The sequence below is a fragment of the Anguilla anguilla genome, chromosome 10 (assembly GCF_013347855.1).
Source record: "Anguilla anguilla isolate fAngAng1 chromosome 10, fAngAng1.pri, whole genome shotgun sequence".
Lineage (NCBI taxonomy): Eukaryota > Metazoa > Chordata > Actinopteri > Anguilliformes > Anguillidae > Anguilla > Anguilla anguilla.
This window is the reverse complement of record NC_049210.1, coordinates 40,431,424-40,456,386: the sequence shown is the minus strand read 5'-3', so window position 1 is coordinate 40,456,386 and position 24,963 is coordinate 40,431,424. Positions and strand designations below refer to the sequence as shown.

General features: G+C 44.1%; 2 protein-coding genes across 2 annotated transcripts; one reads left to right on the top strand and one right to left on the bottom strand.

The window, feature by feature from the left end:
- Window positions 1-1,097: 1,097 nt before the first annotated feature.
- Window positions 1,098-8,173, top strand: LOC118237367 (cytochrome P450 1A1). Its single transcript, XM_035436000.1, has 7 exons — window positions 1,098-1,255; window positions 2,373-3,236; window positions 3,860-3,983; window positions 4,883-4,972; window positions 5,801-5,924; window positions 6,057-6,143; window positions 6,828-8,173. The coding sequence occupies exons 2-7, from the start codon at window positions 2,385-2,387 to the stop codon at window positions 7,108-7,110; spliced, it is 1,560 nt and encodes a 519-aa protein (XP_035291891.1). The 5' UTR covers window positions 1,098-1,255; window positions 2,373-2,384; the 3' UTR covers window positions 7,111-8,173.
- A 2,329-nt stretch (window positions 8,174-10,502) lies between these two features.
- On the bottom strand, window positions 10,503-20,053 carry LOC118237155 (kinesin-like protein KIN-14Q). Its single transcript, XM_035435619.1, has 18 exons — window positions 19,965-20,053; window positions 19,586-19,708; window positions 19,164-19,256; window positions 18,894-18,954; window positions 18,367-18,605; window positions 17,919-18,149; window positions 17,386-17,549; window positions 16,912-17,030; window positions 16,204-16,277; window positions 15,568-15,657; window positions 14,583-14,682; window positions 14,257-14,449; window positions 13,027-13,207; window positions 12,671-12,881; window positions 11,898-12,058; window positions 11,334-11,536; window positions 11,059-11,137; window positions 10,503-10,723 (listed from the first exon to the last, which is right to left on the bottom strand). The coding sequence occupies exons 1-18, from the start codon at window positions 20,043-20,045 to the stop codon at window positions 10,676-10,678; spliced, it is 2,451 nt and encodes an 816-aa protein (XP_035291510.1). The 5' UTR covers window positions 20,046-20,053; the 3' UTR covers window positions 10,503-10,675.
- Between the last annotated feature and the right edge of the window lie 4,910 nt (window positions 20,054-24,963).

The following is a 24,963-nucleotide window of genomic DNA, read 5'->3' as shown; positions in this document are numbered from 1 at the left end:
TGAAAACCAGGTAAATTCGATCACCTGATATTCTATAAATTTAAAAATAACCTGGAATAACAATTTTTCTTCATGCGCCGTCATTAATTTTGTTTAAACTATGAAAGTAGAACATGGATAACATGGAACATGGATAATCAAAGTAAGTCGGTTTGACACACCATTTCAAACCGACGAAAAGACAAAACGATTAAGGGGGGAGAAGACGGGAGGAGACAGTGTCCCGTCTTATATGTAGGCTATAGTCGCTACTCACGATGAATAAGAGTAGGCTACAGCCGTTAACCGATATATTGTCTTAACCGTGCGGCCAAATATTATTTTGTCTGCCAAATCATTATAAAGCCAGTAATTAAAACCAGTCTTCTCTATCTCTCTTTACAATGAAAATTGCTACTCTCATCTGGAAGGCATTACGCTCACTGTGCTAAATTCTGTTTCCTGGTTCATTTCTTTTGTTTCAGTCACTTGGATGAGTTTTCGGGATGCCTGTAGTAAACGTTTAAATGCGAAGTAAAATCGTCCTCTTGCAAAAAATATGTTTATGTGCGGACGGATTAGGTAATGGGATCAAGTCAAATACTTGCCTGAGGTTTCTAAATCATACCAGACCAGTTTTGGAGAATAACCACATCCTCTGTCAGAGATCAAGGTGGTTTATGAGATATAGTCTGTACCAACTTCCTCGAAAAGTCACACCACACTAGATCCAAGTTCAAATGGCCTGAGTCTGGAAAATGTCTCTACATCATAACGATACGTTACGCCACTTGTTTCTTCGAAACGGAAATTTTCTTTTCTGCTTTACCGGGTGCAATTTCAGTGCGCCGCAGACTTTTGGCGTCGCGCGCTCTCAGGTCCTGTGCACAGGGATCTCTCCCGAATTGTCTGCGCTGTGTAATTATCGGTTAGGCAACACACACACACACACACACACACAAAACAAAAACATAAAAATGCACATTTGAAAGAACACCACCTACAGCGAATAACAGCCATGCCGAGTTTCAAAACAATGTCTAGAAAGAAAGAGAAAACATGCACTCAGCCGAGGCGACTGTGCGATTTCTGTATTTGCGTAAATACTCAGATCTCCCCACTACTCCAAACAGTTCCTGGCTCCGATTGCAATACTGTGGCGCTGCGTTGCAAGTCATGATACTCTCCAACTATTCACTTTGCAGGGGGTCACACAGCTTCTATAAAGGGAGTCTGGAAGCCACATAAGGAATAATCTCCTTTGGGGTGCTCCTCTGTAAGTATAATACATTTGTCTGTTACGCATAGATGTGGTGGTGCTGTTTTAAACTTAATTTTGATCTCAATCTCTAAATTATACTGTGATTTTCATGCTTTATGCCCTTTTGTTGGTGTTATAACGGGTCTGTGACAGACGCAACTGCGTCTGGGCTTTACCGCCGTTTGGGTAAGCGAGACACGTTTTGTCTAGTATTCAAAGGACAGCCTTACTGCAGGTTTAAATAGTTGGCGCGTCTATTTAACTGTCTCGTGAAGACCAGATAACTGATATAATTTGCCCGAGAGTGTTTTAAACTGTGTATACACAGTAAAATGTTCAGTGTTAAGTGAAGTCTTACATATGGTTTTGCTCAGTTGAATTAACACTGCACATTTACAATGTAACGTGTGTACAGTAGCAGCTATTTATCCACTTATGGATTACAACAGCGGTCGATGCACACGAACTATCTTTATTAACTGTTGCGCCACTGAGTGTTGAGCAACACTCAGAATACATATAACGTCATATCACATATCTACTTATCTTAGGCTAAACTGAATCTGCAAACGTTCAATATAGCAAGACAGGGAATGCATCCCAGAGTTCTGATTAACCTACTGGAAATCGACGCGTGCAGTGTTCATGAAATTCTGACACTCATAACATGCCTGGAATCAAATTAAATTCCCACGAATTAACAAAACACAAAACTGGGCTATATTTGTTAAGGAGAGAATGTTATACAGTAAAATTCACAGTGTTAAATCAACTCTTACAGAGTGCATACGGTCCTGCTCTGGTCCAGATTGGGACCTTATGTACTCTGTAAGAGTTGATTTAACACTGGTCATTTGACTGTGTACTTTCATAGATTCATACATAATAAATATAAAAGATTTTTTTGCATATACAGTATGCTTGTATTTTCTTACACTGTACATACAGTATACTCATCGGTCTCGCTCATTATAAATTAGGTGAATGCGCTAGTTCTCCTACGTTGTAAGTCACCCTGGATAAGAGCATCTGCTGATTTACTCTAGTGTAGTCTTCCATATGAGGTTCATATATTTTATACCAATATATTTAACAAAAATGTTTGATCTGATTTCATGTTTTTCCTGTGAAGCATTTCAGGACCATGGAAACACTGGTGTGGAAGGTCTTGCTGGAGGACATGCTAACATCCACGTCCAGTTTGACGGTGGTGCTCTGCGTTGTCGTGGTGATCCTGCTGGCCCTGAGGGGCAGGGACTGCGGCGTCCCCGACGGGCAGAGCCCGCAGCGGCCCCCGGGGCCCACCCCCTGGCCCCTGGTGGGGAACCTCTTCCAGCTGGGGGACCAGATGCACCTGTCCCTGACCGGCATGCGGGCCGAGTACGGGGACGTCTTCCGCGTGAAGATGGGCTCCCTGGAGGTGGTGGTGCTGAGCGGCTACGGAACCATCCGGAAGGCCCTGGTGCGGCAGGGCGAGGCCTTCGCCGGGCGGCCCGACCTCTTCACCTTCTCCGCCGTGGCCAACGGCACCAGCATGACCTTCAGCGAGAAGTACGGCGAGGCCTGGGTCAGCCACAAGAGGATCTGCCGGAACGCCCTGCGCTCCTTCTCCCAGGCGGAGGCCCGGGACTCCTCCTGCTCCTGCCTGCTGGAGGAGCACGTGCGGGCCGAGGCTCTGAGGATGGTGGAGGATCTCCGGGGCAACGGCGGGGGCGAGGGCGCGGATCCCGCCGTACCGCTGGTCACGTCCGTCGCCAACGTGGTGTGCGCGCTCTGCTTCGGCAAGCGCTACGACCGCGACGACAAGGACTTCCTCAGCATCGTCCAAATCAACAACGAGGTGCAGCGCATCTTCGCCTCGGGGAACCTGGCCGACTTCTTTCCCGTGTTTCGCTACCTGCCCAGCCCTTCCCTCCGCAAGATGGTCCAGTACATACACAGGATGAACAGCTTCATGGAGAGGAACATCCAGGAGCATCTCACCACCTTTAACAAGGTAAACACACACATAATTATGAAAAAGCAATGTTTCTGTTAGCTTCATCAGATCGCTTCCCTTTCACATGTCTTATGCTGTTTTTTTCCTGCTTTCCTCTCTTTGCTAACACTCACCCTAGCTCATTTTTGGGGCGCAGTATGCCCTCATTACACTCTCCCATGAGCATTTAGACTACGTATGAGCTCCAGGACCACAGGATGCAAAGCAACGCCATAACACAAATCGTCCACCGCTATATTTCATTTTGTGAAAAATTTGAAATGCTTAGAACTTGTTTTGCTGGCTCTCAGAAGGATAGACTAGTTGTCATTTACTTCTGATCAATCATAATTTAGTTTGGGTTGGGCTTCAATGAGAGGGAGCATTTTAAGCCAACTCTGCCACCAACCTGTAATGTAACGCTGGCCAGAGCCAGTCAGGCTGATGGGAACAGAAGCTACTTCAGAAGCTAAGTTCTCATTGTAGATGCTTTAGAGCAGGGGTGTCAAACTCAAGTCCTGAAGGGCTACAATGCTACAATCTGCAGCTTCTCCAGGGCTGGCGTCAGACACCACTGCTCTGGTGAGTGACTGGGGGGCGAGACTAGGTAACGGGTGATTTTGTCTTTGCCTTTGGTGCAGAGCTGTATCCGCGACATCACGGATGCCCTGATCGCACTTTGTGAGGACAGGCAGGAGGACAGACAGACCGACATGCTCACCAACAGTCAGATAGTGCACTCTGTCATCGACATTTTTGGGGCAGGTAAGAGAAGCCTACAGCTAACAGAGCTGTATTGGTCGCATACTGGTCTTGTTATTTACCAGGTACTTTGTGAAAAAAATTATCCACAACAAGACAGTTCTTTTCATACAGAGTGCCTGAGAAATTTTAACATAGTTGGCGGATGTGTGCATTGGCTCTTGCAAAACAAGCTCATCAGCAGGAGGGTGGAGCTTGTCCATACTCTGCTGTTATGCAACCAAAAACAGAATAAAAGTCTGCTGGCTATTTAACTTGGCTGAAAGGCTTCCTCAGGTTCTGTAGAAATCCTAAATGTGTTGAAAAGTGTGTTCCACACCTGTATAAATCTACATTTTTCATCATTTGTGTAAAGATTTACGGCACAGCTGGCCAACCCTGTTCCTGGAGATCTACCGTCCTGTAGGTATCCCCTCCAGCCCTAACAAAGCCCCACCTCATTCAACGTCTAGAGATCTCAATGAGCTGTTTACTAGTGGAATCAGGGGTGCCAAATTATGGTTGAAATGAAAGACTACAGGATGGTAGATCTCCAGGAACAGGGTTCTGGCCTGATTTACAGTGTCACGTCCTGAGGCCTGTTTCTCTCGGTGAGGTGCCCTGCCAGAACACGCAGGAGCTGGAACCCTGTTCAATCCTCATGGGTGAATGACAGAGAGATGCCTGGGAAAGAAAATGACGTCTGCTCTTTGGGAAGCGGTCCAGGCAGCTGCTGGCGGCCAGCGAAAATGCTGTTTTATAGTTCCCTGGGTCTTGATTGCCGTTGGAGGGAGGATGGGGGTCAAGTTGTGGGGGGGGGGGGGGGGGGGGGTGAAGTCCAGGATGGTGAGACTATAAACTGATGAATAATAATAATAATAATAATAATAATAATAATAATAATTGTTTTTGTTCTCTTTCAGGATTTGACACCATCATAGCAGGTTTACAGTGGAGTCTGCTCTACCTTATAAAGTTCCCTGACATCCAGGCTAAAATTAATCAGGAAATAGGTAATGTGCTTCCTGACCATGTGTTTACAAATAGCGTTCCACATAAGCATACCGTAGAACTGGTATAGTTGTCTTGCTGTTGCTCATCTCTTGAAAATATAACTGTCCTGAAAAGATATGAACATACAGCATAGCATTTTCTCTAACAGAGTTGATGTAACACAACATTTTACAGCGCAGAAGCTCAAGGAGGAAATCATTTTATAGCAATTCCAATATAATTGCCTTTATATTCAGAATACAGTTGTCCACCATTTAGTTGATGATTGTATTTCCTCTAGTCTTCCAGTGCTGTTGGAGATACATTTGTGGAAGTAATGCAATATATCAAGCGTTTTAAGCAGCATTTTTATGATTAACCGTGGAAGTGTTGTGCATTTGGGAGTGGTGTATTTCAGTTAAACAAAACAATTCATATTTAATAAAAGTATGTCTTTCCGTGTCACAGAAATATATTTCCTTGTGCGTTATTTTTGTGTTAAGTCTGTATCGCATGTAAGGAGGGGATGATTTATCAGCGCATCCTGTGCGCACGTGCGTCTCTGCCTTCCTTTTTAATTCTCCGCGGCGCACGAAAAGGTCGGACTCATTTGCTGAGTCTGGACTTTTCTTTTGAATCCGATGAACACTAACATAATGTGCCGAGTTTGCATTTTCCAGAACCAGAGTTTCTACCGTTTCTTTCGTTGCGGGTGGCGGCAGAACTCATTACCAAATGATCGCTCGAGCGCTTTAGTCGTGTCTCCAGTGCCCGCCTATACATCTTCAGTGTTGGAAATAAGGTTGGTTACAGGCACAACTTTTATGTCTTTCTTTGTCTCGGTTTAGGTGAGAAGATTGGCTCCGACAGACTGCCGAGGTTTGAGGACAAACCCAACATGCCCTTAACGGAGGCTTTTATATATGAAGTATTCAGACACGCGTCGTATGTTCCCTTCACAATACCGCACTGGTAAGACAAGGCTATTAGTAATGTATCGCGTGCATTGTTTGTGTTTATCACATACTGGCTGTTGTTCATTCCTGTTAAATAAATCTGTGTGGCCTGTCACCTTCTTTAGTCTTTCCCCTCTGTGTCTTTCAGCACCACAGACAACAGTGTCCTGAATGGATATTTTATTCCCAAAGACACCTGCATTTTCATCAACCAGTATCAAGTGAACCATGACACGTGAGTGCGGGCACACCTTGTCCTTATGGTATTGTGTATGCAGTGCCTATATGTGCAGGTAAATTCAAAAGTATTGCGACAGTTGTATGGTATTCAGTATACAGTATATGTACAGTTAAATGCAAAATCATTTGGAGAGTTGTGTGGTTGTTTTTCCTCTGTATCAAATCAAATCTGTATTTCAAATCAAACAATGACAAGGAGGCAAAATGAGCAATATCTGAATTTATTTCATGTGTGTGTTTTTTTAAACAGACATTGAGCTATATTACAACAATACCATTCAGTTAGTCAAGTCCCCTTATTTCAGGTCAGCATAAGTATTGAGACAAAGTACGTTTTGACAAATTTAATGATCTGCAAGGTCAGTATTTTGTCGCAAACACCTTACATTTGATGACTGAATTGAGTCTGCTACTCATGGGCATCACTAGGTACCTGATGTAATCCTTTGAGATGCTCTGCCAAACTTTCACAAAAAACAACCACTTTCACAAAGCTGTCTGAATACCACTAAATTTAACTGCATGTAAACTGTGTTTACTTATGAGGCAGACTTTATCTACAGTTGGACAAGGGTACAATGAGCCAGCCTAGTTCCAGCTCTACAGTGAGAAGGGGGTATAATGAGCTGGCCATTTTTAACCTTTGACTCAATTGCATTTGTTTGTTTCCTTTTTCCAGAGACTTATGGGGTGATCCTGGCTCGTTCCGGCCTGAGAGGTTTCTAGATGGCTCTGGGCATCTGAACAAGGACTTGACAGAAAAGGTGATGATATTTGGGATGGGTAAGAGGCGATGCCTCGGTGACAACTTCGCCCGGCTGGAGATGTTCATCTTCCTCACCACGCTTCTTCACCACCTCCAGATTGAAAATGTGCCAGGCCAGGAGCTCGACCTCGCTGCCGAGTTTGGCCTGACCATGAAACCCAAGCCATATAAGATTGCGGTCTTGCCACGCCGTTAGCGCCATAGCCTTCTCTCATCAGGGTTAGCATAATAGCCTTCCTCTCACTAGCATTAGCATCATAGCCTTCCCTCACCAGGGTTAGCATAATAGCCTTCCTCTCTCTAGCATTAGCGCCATAGCCATCTGTCAACAATGTTAGCATAATAGCCTTCCACTCACTAGCATTAGCGCCATAGCCATCTGTCAACAATGTTAGCATAATAGCCTTCCACTCACTAGCATTAGCGCCATAGCCATCTCTCAGCAGTGTTAGCATAATAGCCTTCCACTCACTAGCATAAGCGCCATAGCCATATGTGCATTATAAACAAAAAGGAGGGCCCAAGAGAACAATTTATGAAGTATATTAAGTATGATTCCTTAATAATGTATATTTAATGCCTTTATGAGGAGTTGCACAAGTGCTTTCATGAGCAATTTCTACTTTGCAAAACTTCTTGACAGTTTCCCAGAAAGAAACGCCTAAATGTATCTAACAGGAGTTCATTACATTGAAACATTCACATATTTTTTTTTTCCCGAGATGGATAAGTGCACAGGGAACATTGCGTATCCTTAGCAATGAGTTCAGCGGGACAATGCCTGTGCGTCGGGGACTGTGTTCTTAACTCCGGGATTTAGGAACTGCCTTCGGCGTGTCTAAAGCTATTAGCTTAGCCAGTCTCCGCGCTAGCCGTCCTGCTCTCCTGTCATGACAGATTCTGTACGTCTTAATTATCTCCCCTCCTCCGGGCGCTGCAATTAGAATTAGTCTCTGTGTTTAAAAGGCCTTTTTACAAGTCTTACAAAACAAGACCGCGAGGGGGGGGGGGAATGAAACGGGGAACGAGAGAAATTGGGCTGAGATAAATAAATTGGAAAAGCGATGCGTGGTGGGAGATTTGGGCCGGAACTAAACGCCGTGACGGAATTTCATTAAATTAGACGGGATATCTTGATGAGTTAATCAAGCTCTGAGAGCCGGCATGAATTCGGCTGGCTCCTTCGCGGCGGATTTTTGGCACGGGCCCGTCCCCTATGGAGCCGGTAGCTAGGCACAGAGAGAGAGAGAGAGTTTGGGGAAAAAAAAACGACCACAGAGTAATTAAACCATCACAAATCACCAGAGCCCAAGGGGCTTCACAGGATCAAATTCTTACCTGACACCAAGGTGAGGGGGAGCTACCCTTGTAGCTGCAGTTAACCCCTCCGAATTAGGGCTTGTACATTTTAACTGGTTTAACATTTTACAAGTTTTACTTTTACATTCTACTGCAAAATTTAGATGTAGAAACCTATTTCTGAGTGTCTGTGCGAACACTTAAAATGGACAAGAGGGTTTTAGCATAATATGTCAGATAATGTCTTTTTACAGAACATGTTGGCTAGAAGAATATGGATGTCACTAGTGTACATCATCACTAAGCACTTGTCTGTACAGTGATTTAATCTGCGTATGATAATAGTGAATGAATGCTCTTTCAGATGGAGAAATATATCTATATGCACCTTATGTCGTCTGTAACCATGTATGAATTGTATAGAATGTGTGCTTTAACACTTTTATAATGACAATACTACTGTATGTAATGGTTGTAGTCTATGAAAAGCAGCTCTGACAGTTAATGTACCTGTCAAATAAACTACAAGTCAAGCATATCAAAACTGCTTTTTTGGCGGTTGTGATTTTTGACCCAAGATACTTGGCTCCCGTACAAGTTTTTGAGACAGCTTCCAGAAGCTACGTGCACGTGTCCTTGACATGTTACATGTTCATGACATGACATGTTCTTCACATGGGAATACTCCTGAGGTTAATTTCTGAGTCAGCGATGAAAGAAACACTAAGTAAACCCTTGTTGAATTTTTAAAATTATTATTTTAAATGATAGAAATCTATGTCTGCGTTTACTGTGAAGTTGCAAGCAGAGAAAAATAAGCGTTTTTTTTTGGTAAAGTGGATGGGAAGTTTAATTGGCAGAAATAGCAGCCGTCTTCGCATGAAGGAGAGACGGGACAGTCAGGCGGCCCTGCCCCTTTGTGCTCTGATAAGCTCCGTTGTCTTTCAATTTGTTCTGGAAGAGGGAGCGCGCAGTACGGGTTTAAAATGCACGGTAATTAATAATAACAGACTGCGTTGGGCGTGTGTGGAGTACATCTGCGTGGCGAACGCGAGAAAAAGAGAAAACAAGAAGAAGGGATGAGACCGGCAGACGGAGAAGAAACAAAAAGCGGGATCGGCAAACGATAAACACGAACGAAAACGCAATTAATAAGGATCGGTTAGGCTCTGGGGAAAAAAAAGAGTTCCTCTGTAGAAGGAGGAAAGTCGTGCAGGTCGGCCCTACAGTATGCATCACGGACGTGTCCATCCAAAGGTCCGAAGACTGACTGGCTCCTCTCCGCCTGCCAGTACGCCTCTCCTTTTATTCGCGACGATAATGTGCGACTGTAGAGGGACCTACGGGGACGGTCGACACACAAAAAGAGGTTCTGTTCATTCGGGGGCCGGGTCAACCAGACGATTGGGAATCGCTGAACCACAACCTTCAGCATGGGGCTCGGGGAATTATTCTCGATGCGTGGGTTGCTTTCGCTACATGACGGGCACACACACACACACTCCCTTTATAAATGGAGCCGTGACTCCGATACAGCATTACCTCATCCTGTGGCTCCTGAAAAAATGCTTGTTGTCGGGAGAGAAATTCTCATAATCTCATGGTTACTCCTGAGTGACTTAGTTGAAGGCGGTCACTCTCTCTCTCTTTCTCTCACTCTCTCTCTCTTTCTCTTTTTCTCTGTCTCTCTCCCTTCCGAAGCAGCCCGGTCGCTCTCTGAGATGCTTTTTCCCTCCCACAATTGAATCGCAGACTGGCAAAGTGACTTCATAATTGCTGCTGTCGGGCCCGTGATCCCAGGGCCCCCCTAGGGGGCCTCTCTCCGTGCTGCTATTCCTGGCGTTCCACTCTCCCATTCCACTCCTGCACGCGATTCCCAGGACCCCGGTGCTGCCGGTCTCCTCCGTGCGGTCCTGTGCTAGTTTTTTTGGCGTGGATTTGTTTGCCTTGGAAAGGTGTCGGTGGTGCACAAATGTAGGAACAAATTGGGAAACGCTTCAGCACGTACACAGCATAAAATTTCTCCATGTTTTAAGTGAGAATGCCTTTGTGTTCCTGTAAAAGAAATGTTGGAATGCACAGAGTACGTGCATACAGTCCAAACACATCAGTACTTCAGTTATAGAAACAGAGACGTCAGAACTATACCTTCAGTGAAACCCCACAGGATTATTCAAAATGCAGAATCCAAGTGAGTTGTACTTCAAGGAAAGAAGAAGAAACAACAAACTAGTGCAATTAAAAATTCATTTATTTGATCATAGTCTAAATTGAATATACAAATATTTCAAAATATCAGCTGATAAATTCTCATCTTCAGTCACATCCATACCAGTTTAGCGACATAATGCACTTAACAAACCAAATAACAAATAACAAAGTAAAGCTCTTCTGAACAACATTCAACATTTGTTCCGTGTATAGGAGAATGATAACGTTGATCAGACTGTTGAATTAGGAAATCACACTTCCTCCTCCAAAGGCTGCCCTGATTTCAACTTCAGGATTATCTGAAAAGGAAACGCCGTAGGCGGGGTAAGAGAGCCATCGCTGGGAAGCTCGCTGCAGCAAAGCATCCCCGACACGTTTACAGACAAAGAAAGTACATTTTTGAATCCGGAACCAAGGAAATCGTTAGAAAATATTGCCGTCAAATATTTCAGTAAACTAGCATTCGGTCTGAGCTTGATGCATGTTCTTACCTTGCATGTTCGAAGCACACATGGGTACTCATGTAACAGATGTGCAGCATGATTTGTTACATGATTTGTTGCCTTCACGTAGGTATATGCTTCTGTGTCAGATAGGTATTACATTGGCGGGTATATCAGCAGCAGTGACCTACCTCTTTGAGGTGAGTAATCTCTTTGCTCTCCAGGTTCTTCTGGGCACTGTTGGTTATGGCCTTGACCCGTGTTGCGTATCTAGGAGACCAAATGGTCCAAATGAGAGAACAGCACGGTGAACATGTTAGCAAAGCACATTATTGTGCAGGTAGAATAAAATCCATTATTGTTCTGTGCAAAAGTAACAAATGCATTGTATGCAGTCTCACTGAAAATGGAGGGAGTCAGGACAGGATAGTGGGGATCGGGGGTCAGAGGTCAGGGTGTGACTCACGTGAGGGACGTGAGAGTCTCCTCGGCGTTGCAGTCGGACGGGGACACGTTGACGAACATGAGCGTCTTGGCGTTTCCCCCCAGGGAGTCCTGCATGACCTGCGTCAGCTTGTTGTTCCGGTACGGGACGTGGGGCTGCTCCGAGGACAGGGCGAAGATCACGTCTCCCAGAGCGCTCAGGGACTTGTTGATAGAATTGGCTTCCTGGAAAAGAGAGAGAAAATGAGTTCCTTACAATGAAAAAAAAACTATGTTGTTATGTATAAATATGCAGTGAATATGCAAACCTCTAAAAATATTATTTTTGCAAAAACAGGGGGAGGTCTTGCTTTTGCAATTGAAGAGCAGCAGGGTCTACAGGTTTTTGTTTACGCCTTAAAATCAGCAGCCAGTCAGAAACACCAGTTGTGGTCAGTTAACTGTAATAAAGTGCTTTAATTGATAATTAAGCGGTGAGTAATGAGCAAATCCAGCACACCCCGTAGCTCTGTAGGACCAGGTTTAGCTGGCCCTTTCCAAACTGTTGTTTCTCTTGCCGTGCTGTAGGGGGCGCTGGTCAGCGCACCTTCAGCTGATCGTCTTTGGCCCCTGTCTTGGCTGCCCGCTCGCTCCCCGCCAGGTCTACCAGACTCAGCTTCCCGTAGCTCACGCTCCCATTGGTCAGGTTGGTGCTCTCGACAGTGATCCCGATGATCAGGTGAGAGCGAGAGCTCTCCACATTCATCTCTGGAAATAAGTATACGCCCGGTTTACAAATGCTTTTGTGTTTTGTGTATTCCTAAAAATTACATACACACACTCTCACAAATATATTTTATTATTTTATCAGGGTTAAAAGGAATCCTGAGGAAACTAGGACATTGTGACCATGAAACATAAATCCGAGCTAGTGTCTGACATTTTATATTTAACATCTTAAAGCTCATAACTCATGGAAACAGCTCCTTTGTATCATGTTGTATTGAAAGTAAGAAATGCAGAAAATTGGCACTATAAATGTACCTGTATCTGCCATTTTATTTTTACAACTGTGACTTAAAACCAGAAAAGAATGGAATAGAGGAAGAATCCCAGAGCTCTGTCAAATAGGGACCTGTGTTTGAAGTTCTCTTTGAGCACAGGGGTGCCAGACAAACTCCAGTCCTGGAGGGCCGTTGCGACTGCATATTTTTTATGGTTTTAGGCCAATTCAGGGCCTGAAAACAAGGCGCGTGGACTCTTCCAGCCAATCAGTGCCTTAGGTTAGGCCCTTAAGCTTTGACAGGCAGCCGAAGCCAGCAGGCGGCGCGGCCGTACAGGACTGGGGTTGTGCTCGCGTTCCCCTGACGGGGCGCGTACTCGTGGCCGCGATGTGCCGGTTGGCGCAGCCCTGCTGGAACAGCGCGAAGAGCTCCTCGGCGCTGCCGACCGCCGTCGTCTCCGCCCCCTGAGGGAAAACCAGACCCTTTTTGTCCTTCTTGATTTCGATTTTCCTGCCGAAAGCCTCGGCGGGGCTGACTAAGAGGTCCAGCAGGCGGTCGTTGTAAAGCTCCAGCATGTAGGCCGAGACCTGGGGGAAAAGTAGAACGGACGGGGGGGTTTGGGGGGTCTTAGTACAGGCTGAAGATGCAGGGGCCAGGCGGATGGGATCCACTGGACCTTCCGCAGGCTGTCCTGTGTACAGAGGCTGTGTACAGAGGCTGTGCCTGCCGTACCTTGAAATCAAACTTGGCCGCATTCTCTTGGATGAGATCGAATATCTTCCGGAAAGTTCTGGGCATGATGCCAGGACTCCGTAGGTCTTTGTCGCCCACCATGGTGAAGGTCTTCCCCGAACCCGTCTGCCCGTACGCGAAGATGCAGACGTTAAATCCATCCATCGCTGACTGGATCAACCTGGAAAATATGCACACAGCTTATTACTACACACTGTGATCGTTTATGACGGTGCCAACTTCGTTCCTGGTCCTGGCAGTCTGCAGGGTCTGCTGGTTTTTGTTGTTACTGTGCACTTGGTTGATCAATTAAAGCAGTCGATTACACAGTTAACTCACCTCACCTGGTTTCCTGGGTCCTAATTAATTGCTAAAATTCAGGCAAAAGGCGAAAACAAAAACCAACAGACCCCGCAGCCCTCCAGGACCAGGACTGAAGATCACTGGCTTAAGATGTACATCTTTGGGGCAGATCCAGAGAACTGATCCCCTCCCAGTGAAGTCCTAGATCCAGCCTTGCAGTTATTATTGCTACTGCTAACATTGCATTGCTACTACTGCTACTACGACTACACAGTAAAATGTTCAATGTACATCGGTTCAGATTGAGTACATTTCATTCTTCTGTTAAGAGTAAAGCACAGTCCTGCTGCTTCTGGTACTATTAGTACTGCTAACCCAACTAAAACTGCATTTGCTAAGTTGCTGCTATAAAACTAGGACCACTGCAATTACTAAGGATGTCCCTACTGCAACTGTTACTACCATTAATACTGGTTATATTCATTCTCTCTCAATCAGATAAGAATGTTTAACTGGGATAAGCGTTAATTAGGCTACCCTGCAATTTACTTCATTTTGTGTACAAAGAAGCTCAATTTCAGCATGAGTTTGTAGCCGCTGTTGAACACAGTGCTCTTATTCAGTCTGTTTTGACAGACTTAAGTAAGATGTCTCGGGTTTTTTTTGGGGGGGGGAGGAGAAAAAATGCTTTCCATGACAATGATACCGCGTTCCCATTTCTAAGCCACGGCGAGCTTTAGGGAAGCAATTTGCACGGCTGTCGCACCGCGGGAACCGTCTTCGCCGTGAAAGCCGACGCAGAGATCCCCGACGGGAAAAGCGAAAAGCTCGGCGAACGCTTTCTCGCGGCCAATCACGCGGCTCCGTTTAATCCGGCAGCTGGAAAGCCAGCCAGCCAGCCCGGCGGACGCGTCCAGCGGGATTCACCTGCTTGTGTCCTGGAAGACCTCTTCCTGCGAGCTGGCCGTGCCGAAAACTCTGTCGAACTGGAACTCTTTCCAGCCCCGCGGGGTTTCCACGACGACGGAGTACTCGTCCACGCAGTCGACCGCCGCTTTGCTCCCGCCGGCGGTCTCCATTCTGCTCATGGGCCGTATGCGACAGAACACTCGGATTTTGCCTACAGGTGACATATCCATTAGCTATGACTCAACATAAACATATTCAGTGTAAAAGGATGCTACTCCACTCACATACATAGCCTTTAAAGTCGATAAACTCAAAAAATCTCGAAATTCTGTACACAGTTTTACCTTTCATGTCCTCCACCATGTTGTAGTATTTTTTCCTCATGATTCGCTCTGAGTTGTAGTTTTCAATGATCCTCTTGTTCTCGTCTCTGACCTGCTGTAACTGTGGGTGAAATGAGAGAGACTTGCACAGTGAAGCTCTGTATAGCTAACGAAGCAAGCCTTGTGCTTTGCAGGTTGTCTCTAAAAAGTGCTTGCAGTGTTCTGCAGAAAGTGCTCGAAGGGTGTTAAACTTTTCAAGGCACTGCAACACACGTGAAGTAGGATATTCATAACTACAGAACATCAATATATGTCATACTTTTGATTCAGGTTGAGGGTTGATTATAGAGACCTTGGTTTATGTCATTTCATTATGACATCACTCCACCCCCATCCACCCCCCCATGTCTGAACTGGTCCTTTTGATCTCTGTTGCCTTGGAACTTGGGGGTCTGAAGGGTTCCAAAGACACGCAACAGCCACGAGAGCTCACTTCCTGTGCCAGAGGGAAATGGCAGCGATACGCATTACATCATCCCTGCTGGATGCATGCTGGGTTGCGTGAGCGTGAGCATTTCATGGTTGGTCTGCACAGTTAGTCACATGAGCGTTTTACTGGGGGCACGGCACACCGCTGATGGATTACTGTAGTGAGGGAAATAGAGGCAAGCAAATGCCATTCTGACTCACTGGAACTAAAACGGTCATTGAATGCAGAGATTTCAAACCAAAAGGACCAGGACCCACTGATGAGTTAATTGAACATATGCGAGTGCACGGATTGGTCACAGTGAGTTTGGTAATTAAGAGCCTGATTTCCTAAAACCCTTAGCATGTGGAAAACCTTTTAGCACACGCAAAACTAATAAGATAACCGATGTTTGGTGCAAAAGAAATACCATGACCAATCACTGGTTATGAAGCACTAATCTGAGTCACATGTCACTGCAGTAGAAATACAGGCCTACAGGGGGCGATGATGTTTAGGTCCATACACTGTACTTACCTCCGCCTGTACCTGCAGAAGCTGCTGACCCACAGATTTCACTCTCTCTGCAGTGAAATACTCGCTGTGTCTTACAGCCCCATCGAGACCCTGAAAAACACACAAACACACACACACACACACATACACAAGCACACGCACACACACCAACACACACTGGAATTCTTTATTTAGGTCCACATTTATAAGATATATTATAAAGGCCCAAATATATTTCAGTTGCTGTCTGTCTACTTGTGTGGCAGTGCAATAGTTATAATAGATACCAATAGAGATCTAACAATTCATGCACACACACATACTCACAAATGTACACAAACTGTTATTACACTTGGGTTTTCAAAAGCTATTTTAAATGGGACTATAATCTTCTATTAGTGGGTCACTTACATGAGTTGCTGTACTCTGCTTCTGGTGAAAGAAACACTAAAAGGAAGGACGCTTTCTCTGTCCCCTCTCCCGCTAGTTGTTTCTCCCTCTCTGCCTCTCCTCTCCCTCCATTTCTCTCTTTCTCAGTCTCTTTCACATATTCACTCCCCTGTCTCTGTGGCTCGCTTTTTTTCCTCTTTCTCTGCTCCTCTGTCTCTCTTTCTCTCTCCCTGCCTGTCTTTTTCTCTCTTGTTCTTTCATGCTCACTTGGAGGTTGTCCTGGTCCGGTTCTGGTCCTGGCTCAGCACAGCTGTGGCAGATTTCCCAGGCGCTGTCCAGGCCTGGGGACACCGAAAAGACAAACTCGAAGAGCCCTGACGTGCGACACAACGGGAATTACAATATTCCCCAATTTAATTTAATTTCACCCACATTTCCCCACCTGGGGATTAATAAAGTCTATCTTATTCTTATTTTATAACTTTCATGGACTATTTCAAGGATTTTACATACTAACTTTGACAACATACATCATTCATTTATACATGGAAATATGTCAATAGGTTTCTCAGCCACTCAATAAACCAGTCTTTTATACTGCATAGAGTGCAAAAGCACTGCACTGTGCTCCCAAACTTTATTAACTTTTTAATAACTTTAGTATACTTTAATCTGGCCCCTCAGACCAGTGTTACTGCTTGTTTTATTTTCTATGTGACTGATGATCCATTAAGGCCACTTATTGGCCAGAGATTACATACACTCATCTGAGGTACCCAGGTTTACATCAATCCCTGATTCGAGGGGAGGAATCCATGTTGTATCTCCTTAATAGGTGATAGAACTGAACACCTGGAAGTTGATTGGATGCTGAAAGGGAACCTAGCAAATAAGAAAATATATAGCACACACAAACTGAATGCTATATACTGTATGCCTAGGTGTATTCCTGTGTGTCAGTGTGGAGTATTTTACCAGGTCTGGTTCCCTTTCTGATGCACTCCAGAGCGGTTTGAATGATTTCAACTTTCTGCAGTGTCATCTGGGAGGTCTGAAGATCGGCTTGGTGCTCCTGGTTCTCGTCGCCCCTGCAGCTGAAATGCACGTGTCAAATCGTTAAAACTGCTCGAGGGATAAATGCAGAGAGAGACATGGGATTTGTGGCTAATTTCGAAGTGTTTTGCGAACATTTGGGACACATCTGGTTGTTAAGTCTGGCGTGTTCTGGCAGAAGATGACTGCATGCATCACAGAGGTGGGGGCTAAACATTAGTGGTGGTTCATGTGAGTTCCCTGTAAACTGCTTAAGATGTGTCATACATATCCATTACTATTATTAAGTATGCCAAACAACCACTGTATGCATCTCTGCATGGGGCCTAGAGTATATTAAAAGTGGGATATGGTTTTTTTCCTGATTAGCGGTCGATGGTCCCAGCGAATCCTAACCGCTCGACCGTCGGGGTTCCCTCTTCAGCGCTTCCGTGTTCCGGCGGGGTCGTCTGCGGTCGCTCCAGGAATTCCCTGGCTCGCTCCAGCGCCAGCTGGTTCTCCTCGACCATGGAGTCCACCAGGAGCTTCGCCTCTGCTACTTCCACATAGACGCAGTGCGCCTGCAGCAAAAATATACACACTATTTCACCTTTATCTACTAAGACGCAAGTGTGGAACTCTGGCTGTATATGAACGACTGTCCATGGCAATTTCCAGAGTTGGGAATGTTGACTAACATCCTGCCAATGACTCATGTAAATGTATTGTCTTTTATGACATTAAGACATGTCACTGTTTTATAACCAGTCACATCACTTCTGCACTCTATTCTGCTGTGGTAGTATTGTGTGTTGTTCTTAGTCATTATTGTGTCTGTCTTATGAATTGCTAAATTTAGTTAAATTGTTAAATTGCCAGTAATGGGTACTGTGCAAAAAGTGCTTGGTAGGTCATTCTATGCTATGGTCATGGGTTCGAGCTGCTCTCACCTTATGTACGAGAGCGTTGAGCAGGGCTGAGCACCCCAGCCGTGTTGTGGGGGGTTGGTTTGGTTCCCCCTCCAGCCCGCTGCTGTCTGTGTCCCCCTGCAGAAGCTGCGTGATTTCCCGCTCTCGTTTGTACAAGCTCTCCTTCAGGACCTCTAGCCGGGCTTTGGCGCCCTCTAGAGGCAGTTTGCCACCAGCACCCCCTTGAGTCTGTGCAGCTCTTTCAGCTCCTGACTGTGAAAGCAGGTGGAGCTTAACATTAGTTTGAGTCATAAGGAAGAGGAAAAAAATTAAAATAAAAAAGGCTGTTGAACAATTTTCACACTTTCTTTCTAAAAAATATGGTAATATTATTTTCCATTTAAATGTACTATGGACTTGCATTAAGCCTAAAAGTAATGACTTTTAACCTTATAATATGTGATCAAATCAGAGAAGATCCTGTGCTTACGGTTACATAAATGGGGTACAGCCAGGATTCAACCCAGTAACCCTCGGGTTCAGAGAGAAGGCCTCCCTCCAACAACAGCCAACCCCTGCTCTTCCTTACTTTTATCGGATTTTCCGCAGTGTTGTCTAGACCTGTACCACTGCTCTCCACGAGAGGGGGCTGTTCCTCAGCCTCAGCAGGCTTCAGCATCTCCTGAACCTTTCCTAGTTCTAGTCGAGTGATCTGCAGCTCCTGCAAGGCTACAAAAGTGCATGGAAATTGAACTGTCTATACCTGTGGCTATCAGCAGAGACAGGGTTCAGAGTCATTTAGCATACATATAGAATTACCAGATTGGTTACATTCCATCGTCAGTAATAAGGTGTTTAAAGATTAAAAACCAATGACACTGCTGTGCAAATTTGTATTTTACAATATGAGTTTTATCACTGTTGGCAATACTGTTATAGTCATAACTTGATGAACTGAGAGTCAAAACAAACACAAATGTCACACACACACACACACACACACACACACACACTTACTGGATGCCTGGTGGCTGTGTAGGAGGTCTAGCTTGGAGGAAAACAGATCTAGCATCTTGTTCTGCAATGTGAAACAGTAATGCATCCAGACATTTCAATTTGCATCACCTGGTTTCCACTTTCCCATTTTTCTTGTAGGACCTGTAACATTGATATTTTCAAAATCACCATACTTGTGTTGTTCTTATTATTTTTACTCATTAGATTCAGTTTCTGTTCTGACCATACAAGGGCAAAAAAGAAAGGATGGACCAATGAAAACATGGCAACCTTCTCTCTGTCCCAATGGGTAGCCTCTGCTTTGATCTGGTCCAGGAGGTTGATCTTCTCCTCTATGTGCTTCTGGTTCTGGTCTTTCAGTGTCTGAGCCAATGGAGAAGAGGAGTGTACACCATAAGATAAGCCATTGAAGTCAACAAGCTATATTCATAAAACATAAACAACAGGTTGTATTCATGAAGCATTTACTGCTGAATGTCCTATTAATAAAACATTAACAAATAAGCAATATTTATACAGCTTTATCAGACACATGTCCAATTCATAAGCCATCAACAGTAACATGCTATATTCATAAAATGAGTAGTGTCAACTTTTTCAGAGAACATTAACAGCAAAAGGTGACACATTCATACTTGCATGAAAAAAAACACAAAACTGTACATGTTATGGAAAAGAAAATGAACTTTGACCTTCAGTCTCTCTTCCATATAGACATTTTTCTCCTCCACTCTTTCCTGGTAGGTGTCCAGAACTCTTTTTAAGGTATTGAGTTTGTTTTGGTAGTGCATTCTAATCTTCTGTACGGTTTTCTCCTAAAACACACAGAAATACACACATGGGAATATGCACACACACACACACACACACACACACACAAACACAAACACACACACACACACACACACACACACACACACACACAGCATGTTAAGAGCATGGATATCAGTATCATCATGTCTGCCAGTCTAGCTCATCATCCAGGCTCAGCTGTTGACATGTGTCTCCTCAGCAGTACTTTACATTATTTTTTCATTGTGCGCTTCTGTGCATCAGATAACCTGCAGGCACCTGGTTCTGTTGGGAAGCCATCTGGAAATTCTCCTCCAGCTCCTGGACCATTTCCAGATGCCTGTTCCTCATTAGCTGCATGTCTTCGGCTATCTGTAGGGTGTGGAGCAATAGTACCGGCCGAGAGACTTAGCACAGGAAACTGGCCAAAGATATTTTAGAAGACGTGTAGAATAGTGCTACAACGCCCAGCAATTTGAATGACCGTCTTTTAAATCTGTTATTATGTTAAGGCTCGGCATATAGAATGATCTTTCCCTACCCTGGGTGAGGTATTTCCTGGCCGTGTACATCTGTGTGGGTGTGTATGTGTATGTGTGGGTGTGTTTGTGTCAATGGGGCTTTGTCCACCAATGGGGAGAGAACATATGACATCATAATGCCCCCCCCCCCCCCCAAAGGACTGCTATCATATGATGAACCAAAGAACAGTGAGATAATTCTCTACAGAACACTGATTGTTTATATGTTGCAGGCATCAAAATATCTTCCATGCTATTTAGTCACATGTTAGATGGGTGGACGTGTAAGCACATTTTTCTGTGTCTAAGACTCTGTGTTGAGACAAGGATTAGTCTGTTGATAAAGCACAGTTTGTATTATTTTAAGCATAGAGGAATGCCTTAAGTGGACTGCAAAGTCACACATTACTTCGATAAAGCATGGAAAGTAATTATGTTTCAGTGTTCAATCAAATTTGAATGGTTGATTGCCCCTTTTATTGTGGGTTTGCATAAGAAGACATGTTACCAAGGCGATGGAACTTGATATACTTAATGGAACTTGTAAATTTGAAGCCACTGTTGTTTGTTAAGAGAAATGAAAGATTTAAATTGACGCCGGTACCTATGTGATGCACAGCTTGGCAGAGTCGTAGGGGATGAATATCTTCACATCGTTCGAGCCTTCCTCCTCACAGTCTCTTTGCCCTGCGCCAGCCGGATGGGTATCTTTGAGACACGGCGACAGTGGAGGACTGAGCAACGGGGGCACAGAACTGCCTGCGCTGGCCTGGCGTTAATACCAGAGGGTCCACTGTGTGCTTTATACCTAAAGAACGCCAAACTCCACTCCTCACTCAGAGAGGCCGTTTAGGATTAGATTCTGAATTATTCTGGTTGGATTTCTGTTGAGATTTTCTGTTGTGGCAAATCCATACATGGGATTAAAGCATTAGGATTGGCAGAGGTATGCATGGGTACACTCAGACATACTCTTGGTTACATGCGCAAGTTCATGAACAGGTTACATGAATGATGAATGTAATCTATTTCGGTAGGATGAGCCGCTCAGTGGACCCACCACCGATCGTGCTTACAGTACCTTCTCTTGCTCCTGCGATGGCGTTCTTTCTCCGACCCGCTTTGACCCACTGCGTAAAGGCCGTCCACTTGGTTCTGCTCTTATTTAACCAGGAGTCTTTCCCCTCACAGAGAGCTTTGAAAAATAAAACACGCACAAACACTTTACTCTCCCCACTTATTGGCTCTTGGCATCCTTTCACACGCCAGTTCAACTCGAGAACGGATCTGTAGAAATTTAACGAGGCTGGCCTAATTTATGGTCTTTACCAACAGAGGGCGCTTCTGTCAGGAAATGTACACGCACTGCGGACCGTCAGTGAATTCAAAGATGAGCCCTTTCATTTTGAAGGTCCAGGAAACTGAATTCTGTGAATTATTTGCTGATGTGTTGTTTTAATACTTTTTCGCATTCACAAACGGCTCTGATGTATTTCAAAATTATTCTTGCAAAAATAAATAAATAAATAAATACATAAATAAATAAGTGAATAAGTTAAAGCCTGTGCTGCAAACTGGCTTGCTTTTCCACTTGGATAAAAGCCAGGTTTTCGGTGAGTGGGGTTAACTCTGTGTTAGTTATGTAACAAAAGCACTAAGCCCAGTGAAATCCTTCCTACATGTAATATGTAAATGATGCTCTTACCACTGTTTTGTGTGAGCAAAGCAAGCTAGGTTGAAAATGCCTAAGCATTGCCCCTTCTCTGGATGCAGAAAAAGCATTATGCTTTTTTCTTTTTGCCAAAAATGAAGAGACCTGCATGAAATGGGTTTTATTTTTGGAGCCCACAGACAGTGCAATATTATAACCCATACAGTTAGTATTTGCAGTGCCCATTTTTGCCCGAAACTTGTCACAGATCAGATGCGCGCGTGGATAATTAAACAGCTTTCAAACTTAGCCATGTGGCATCAAAGCCTTACTTCATTTGGGTGCAAGATCTGGAGTTTCAGACTTCTGTAGAATCTAATGTTAGTGCACAGTGCTCAGTCTTACAATGTTATCACGCATTGAATGGTCTTCAGGTTAAACTATACAATGGTAAAGCCAGTTTATCTTGTTTTATTTGGTCTGGTAGTGTAATGTTACTGCATGGGACAATCTGCTCTAACCGGCTCTGACCTAGCAACAAGACTTGACGTGTCTCACGGATGTGGATGTTCATGAGCACTGGATACACGCCCATCCTGTCCTCTACTGAACAGGTCACGCTAATCGAATAATGTTTATAACAATCTAATGGTTATAATTGGTTTAAAACTTGAAAGAAATATTAAGACAATCGATTGTCACTTCTGGGGAATATCACCACAATTTGAATCTAGTTTACTGGACCTTTAAATAAGCTTTTAGATATGACACGATGACTCAGGCATCCCTGGAGTGAAGCCAATCAAATGAAAGAACTAAAGAAGACAATAATGACATGGTGTATGTAATAATTAGAACCACCCATATCATTATTTAAAGTACATCAGTGTGTACTCTGCTCAGAACAGAATCCAATCTGAAGTGTTTGTGCTGCTGGCATTCTCGAGGAAGCCAGAAGCGTTAAGCTTAGACCAGCTGATAAGCAAACAAAACAGGGCGGAGAAATTTTAAGCAAGAAAACCTTACAGCGATTCATAATAACCAGACAGCTCCATACATTTTAATATCTCTTTAATTCTTTTGTATTATACAGTCGGTTTATACAGTTTAGTTTAAGATTTCATACATTTTAATGCTGTACCATCATATCATACTCTTATTATTAAAATATTTTATTGTTTTAATATTCCTGTCAATCACAAGATGCACACATGCTTTTGAATGATCTTTACCAGGTTTATAATTTATAGTTATAAAATCTATAATTTTATATTTAAAAGCAAATTTTACTTTCATATTTATGCACTATATTTAATTAAAAAATGTATGACACATGTTCTTTTACCTCTACGTAAAGATTAGATTAATGCAGTCCTAGAGAAGTGGTAGCTAATCAAAGTCTGATTAGAAACAATGAATTATGAATTTATTTTCAGTCAAGGCTTCCACCACAACCTTGACTGTATTGTGATTGGCCCAGGCGTGTCACGTGCTATTTGAGCCCAGGTATGTACATGTGTCAATGGAGCCAATCAGAGGAGTGTGGAATGTGCTGGAAGGCAAAAATCAAAGGTCCTCCTTATTTGAATGCAAATCAGTGAAACCTTCTGGACTGTGGTCATCTAGTACAACTGGGCAGCCTAGGTGAAGACCCATTTACCCATTTCTAATTAATACAGTCATGGGTATCACATTGAATTTCTGAATTTGTGTTGTTGAGGAAGAAACCAGGGAGGTCAGAGATTCGGCTTCACAGGGTCACGGGTGTTGTTGTTTTCCTGATGAGGTCCAGTCTGATCGCTTTCTTCATCTGTCTTGTGCACCCTCTCTCTGTATCTCTCAGCAGGTATCTATAATGTAATATGTGATGATCCTGATATCAGAAATTGAAATAATTTTAAAGAGATGTGGTAGGGATTGCTGCATTAGCACGAAGCAGCCATCAATCGTATTGGAATGTCAGCTTCTCCCTTTCAAGAGAAAACTATGCTTTTAATTCTATATTAGCATGTCTTATTTTAAGATGAAATATTTGGATGTGTTACCATATTTTACAATCATCCTCACCATCATCATCATCGTCATCATCAACAGCACCATTCACAGTGAAGGCCAGTGTGCCTGGCAGTTAAATGTTCCCCATAATTGAAATTCATTCAAATTTATTTTGAAAAAATCATTAGATATTTGACATTGATACCCAGGGAAAGTTGTGGTCAGCCATGGCAAATACACACCAAGCAGGTTTATGGAAAAGTTCTGCATTAATTATTATTAATTCCAGGTTAATTTTCACACCAGCTGCTTTGAGCAAGACAATTTTCTGATCCAGGATCAGTGCTAGCCAGGCCTGAATTTTATTTTTATTTTTTGGTAATTATTTTTGCTCCTGGATGGAGGCAGCACAGGAACACTGCACCCCTGTTGAGCTGCTGAGGGGTTTACCTGGGACACTGTCTCTGTCCAGGTGGGTTTTGTGGACCGGGCAGGGCTGACATCGCTGAACCTCCTCCCTCAGGTCTGGGACACTCCCTGGCAGCTCCTCCAGGAACGTGGTCGAGTTGTGGGAGCGGCCTGCCTTACGCCCGGTCGCCATGGAAACGTCGGAATCAGAGGGCAGGGCAGCGGTCTCCCAGGCACCTGAAACAGGCCAGAAAGTCAGAGATGTGGCCCAGAATGCAGCTGTTAAAAAAGAGCGGATCTGACACTCCCTCACAGCTAGCTAGATATCTGAAAGAAGGGAATTGTTACGGAATGCTGGAATTTTGCAGTTCTTTTTTTGTGAGATTGTTACCACTCACATTCCATGATTTACCGCCTTTCTTTGGTGTTGCCGAAAAGAGTTCATGGCCGCCCACCCTTCTATATAAATATTTTCTCTGAAACACATCTTCTTGTCGGTTTGGAAAAGAACAAAAGCTGATTGAACAGGACTGGCGCGAGTGCCCTGGATTCAGTCCAGATATGGAGTCCTGGCGGTGTGTTCTGAAGGCGCTACTCTGTAACTCACTGTGAAACGGCTCAGTTAGGCACACAGCCCTGCATTCCTCTGACCGCACGCATTAATAACGCATACATACTGTATACATTAGTCTTATGCCACGCC

Bases quoted from the DNA above. Each gene is read 5' to 3' on its own strand.
- LOC118237367 (XM_035436000.1), top strand. From the start codon at position 2,385: ATGGAAACACTGGTGTGGAAGGTCTTGCTGGAGGACATGCTAACATCC. The intron at 3,237-3,859 runs GTAAACACACAC...CCTTTGGTGCAG, and splicing joins ATCTCACCACCTTTAACAAG to AGCTGTATCCGCGACATCAC. The intron at 6,144-6,827 runs GTGAGTGCGGGC...TCCTTTTTCCAG, and splicing joins TATCAAGTGAACCATGACAC to AGACTTATGGGGTGATCCTG.
- LOC118237155 (XM_035435619.1), bottom strand. From the start codon at position 20,045: ATGCAGCTAATGAGGAACAGGCATCTGGAAATGGTCCAGGAGCTGGAG. The intron at 17,550-17,918 runs GTGAGAGCAGCT...TTTTTGCTGCAG, and splicing joins TCAACGCTCTCGTACATAAG to GCGCACTGCGTCTATGTGGA. The intron at 14,450-14,582 runs GTAAAACTGTGT...TGTCACCTGTAG, and splicing joins CATGGTGGAGGACATGAAAG to GCAAAATCCGAGTGTTCTGT.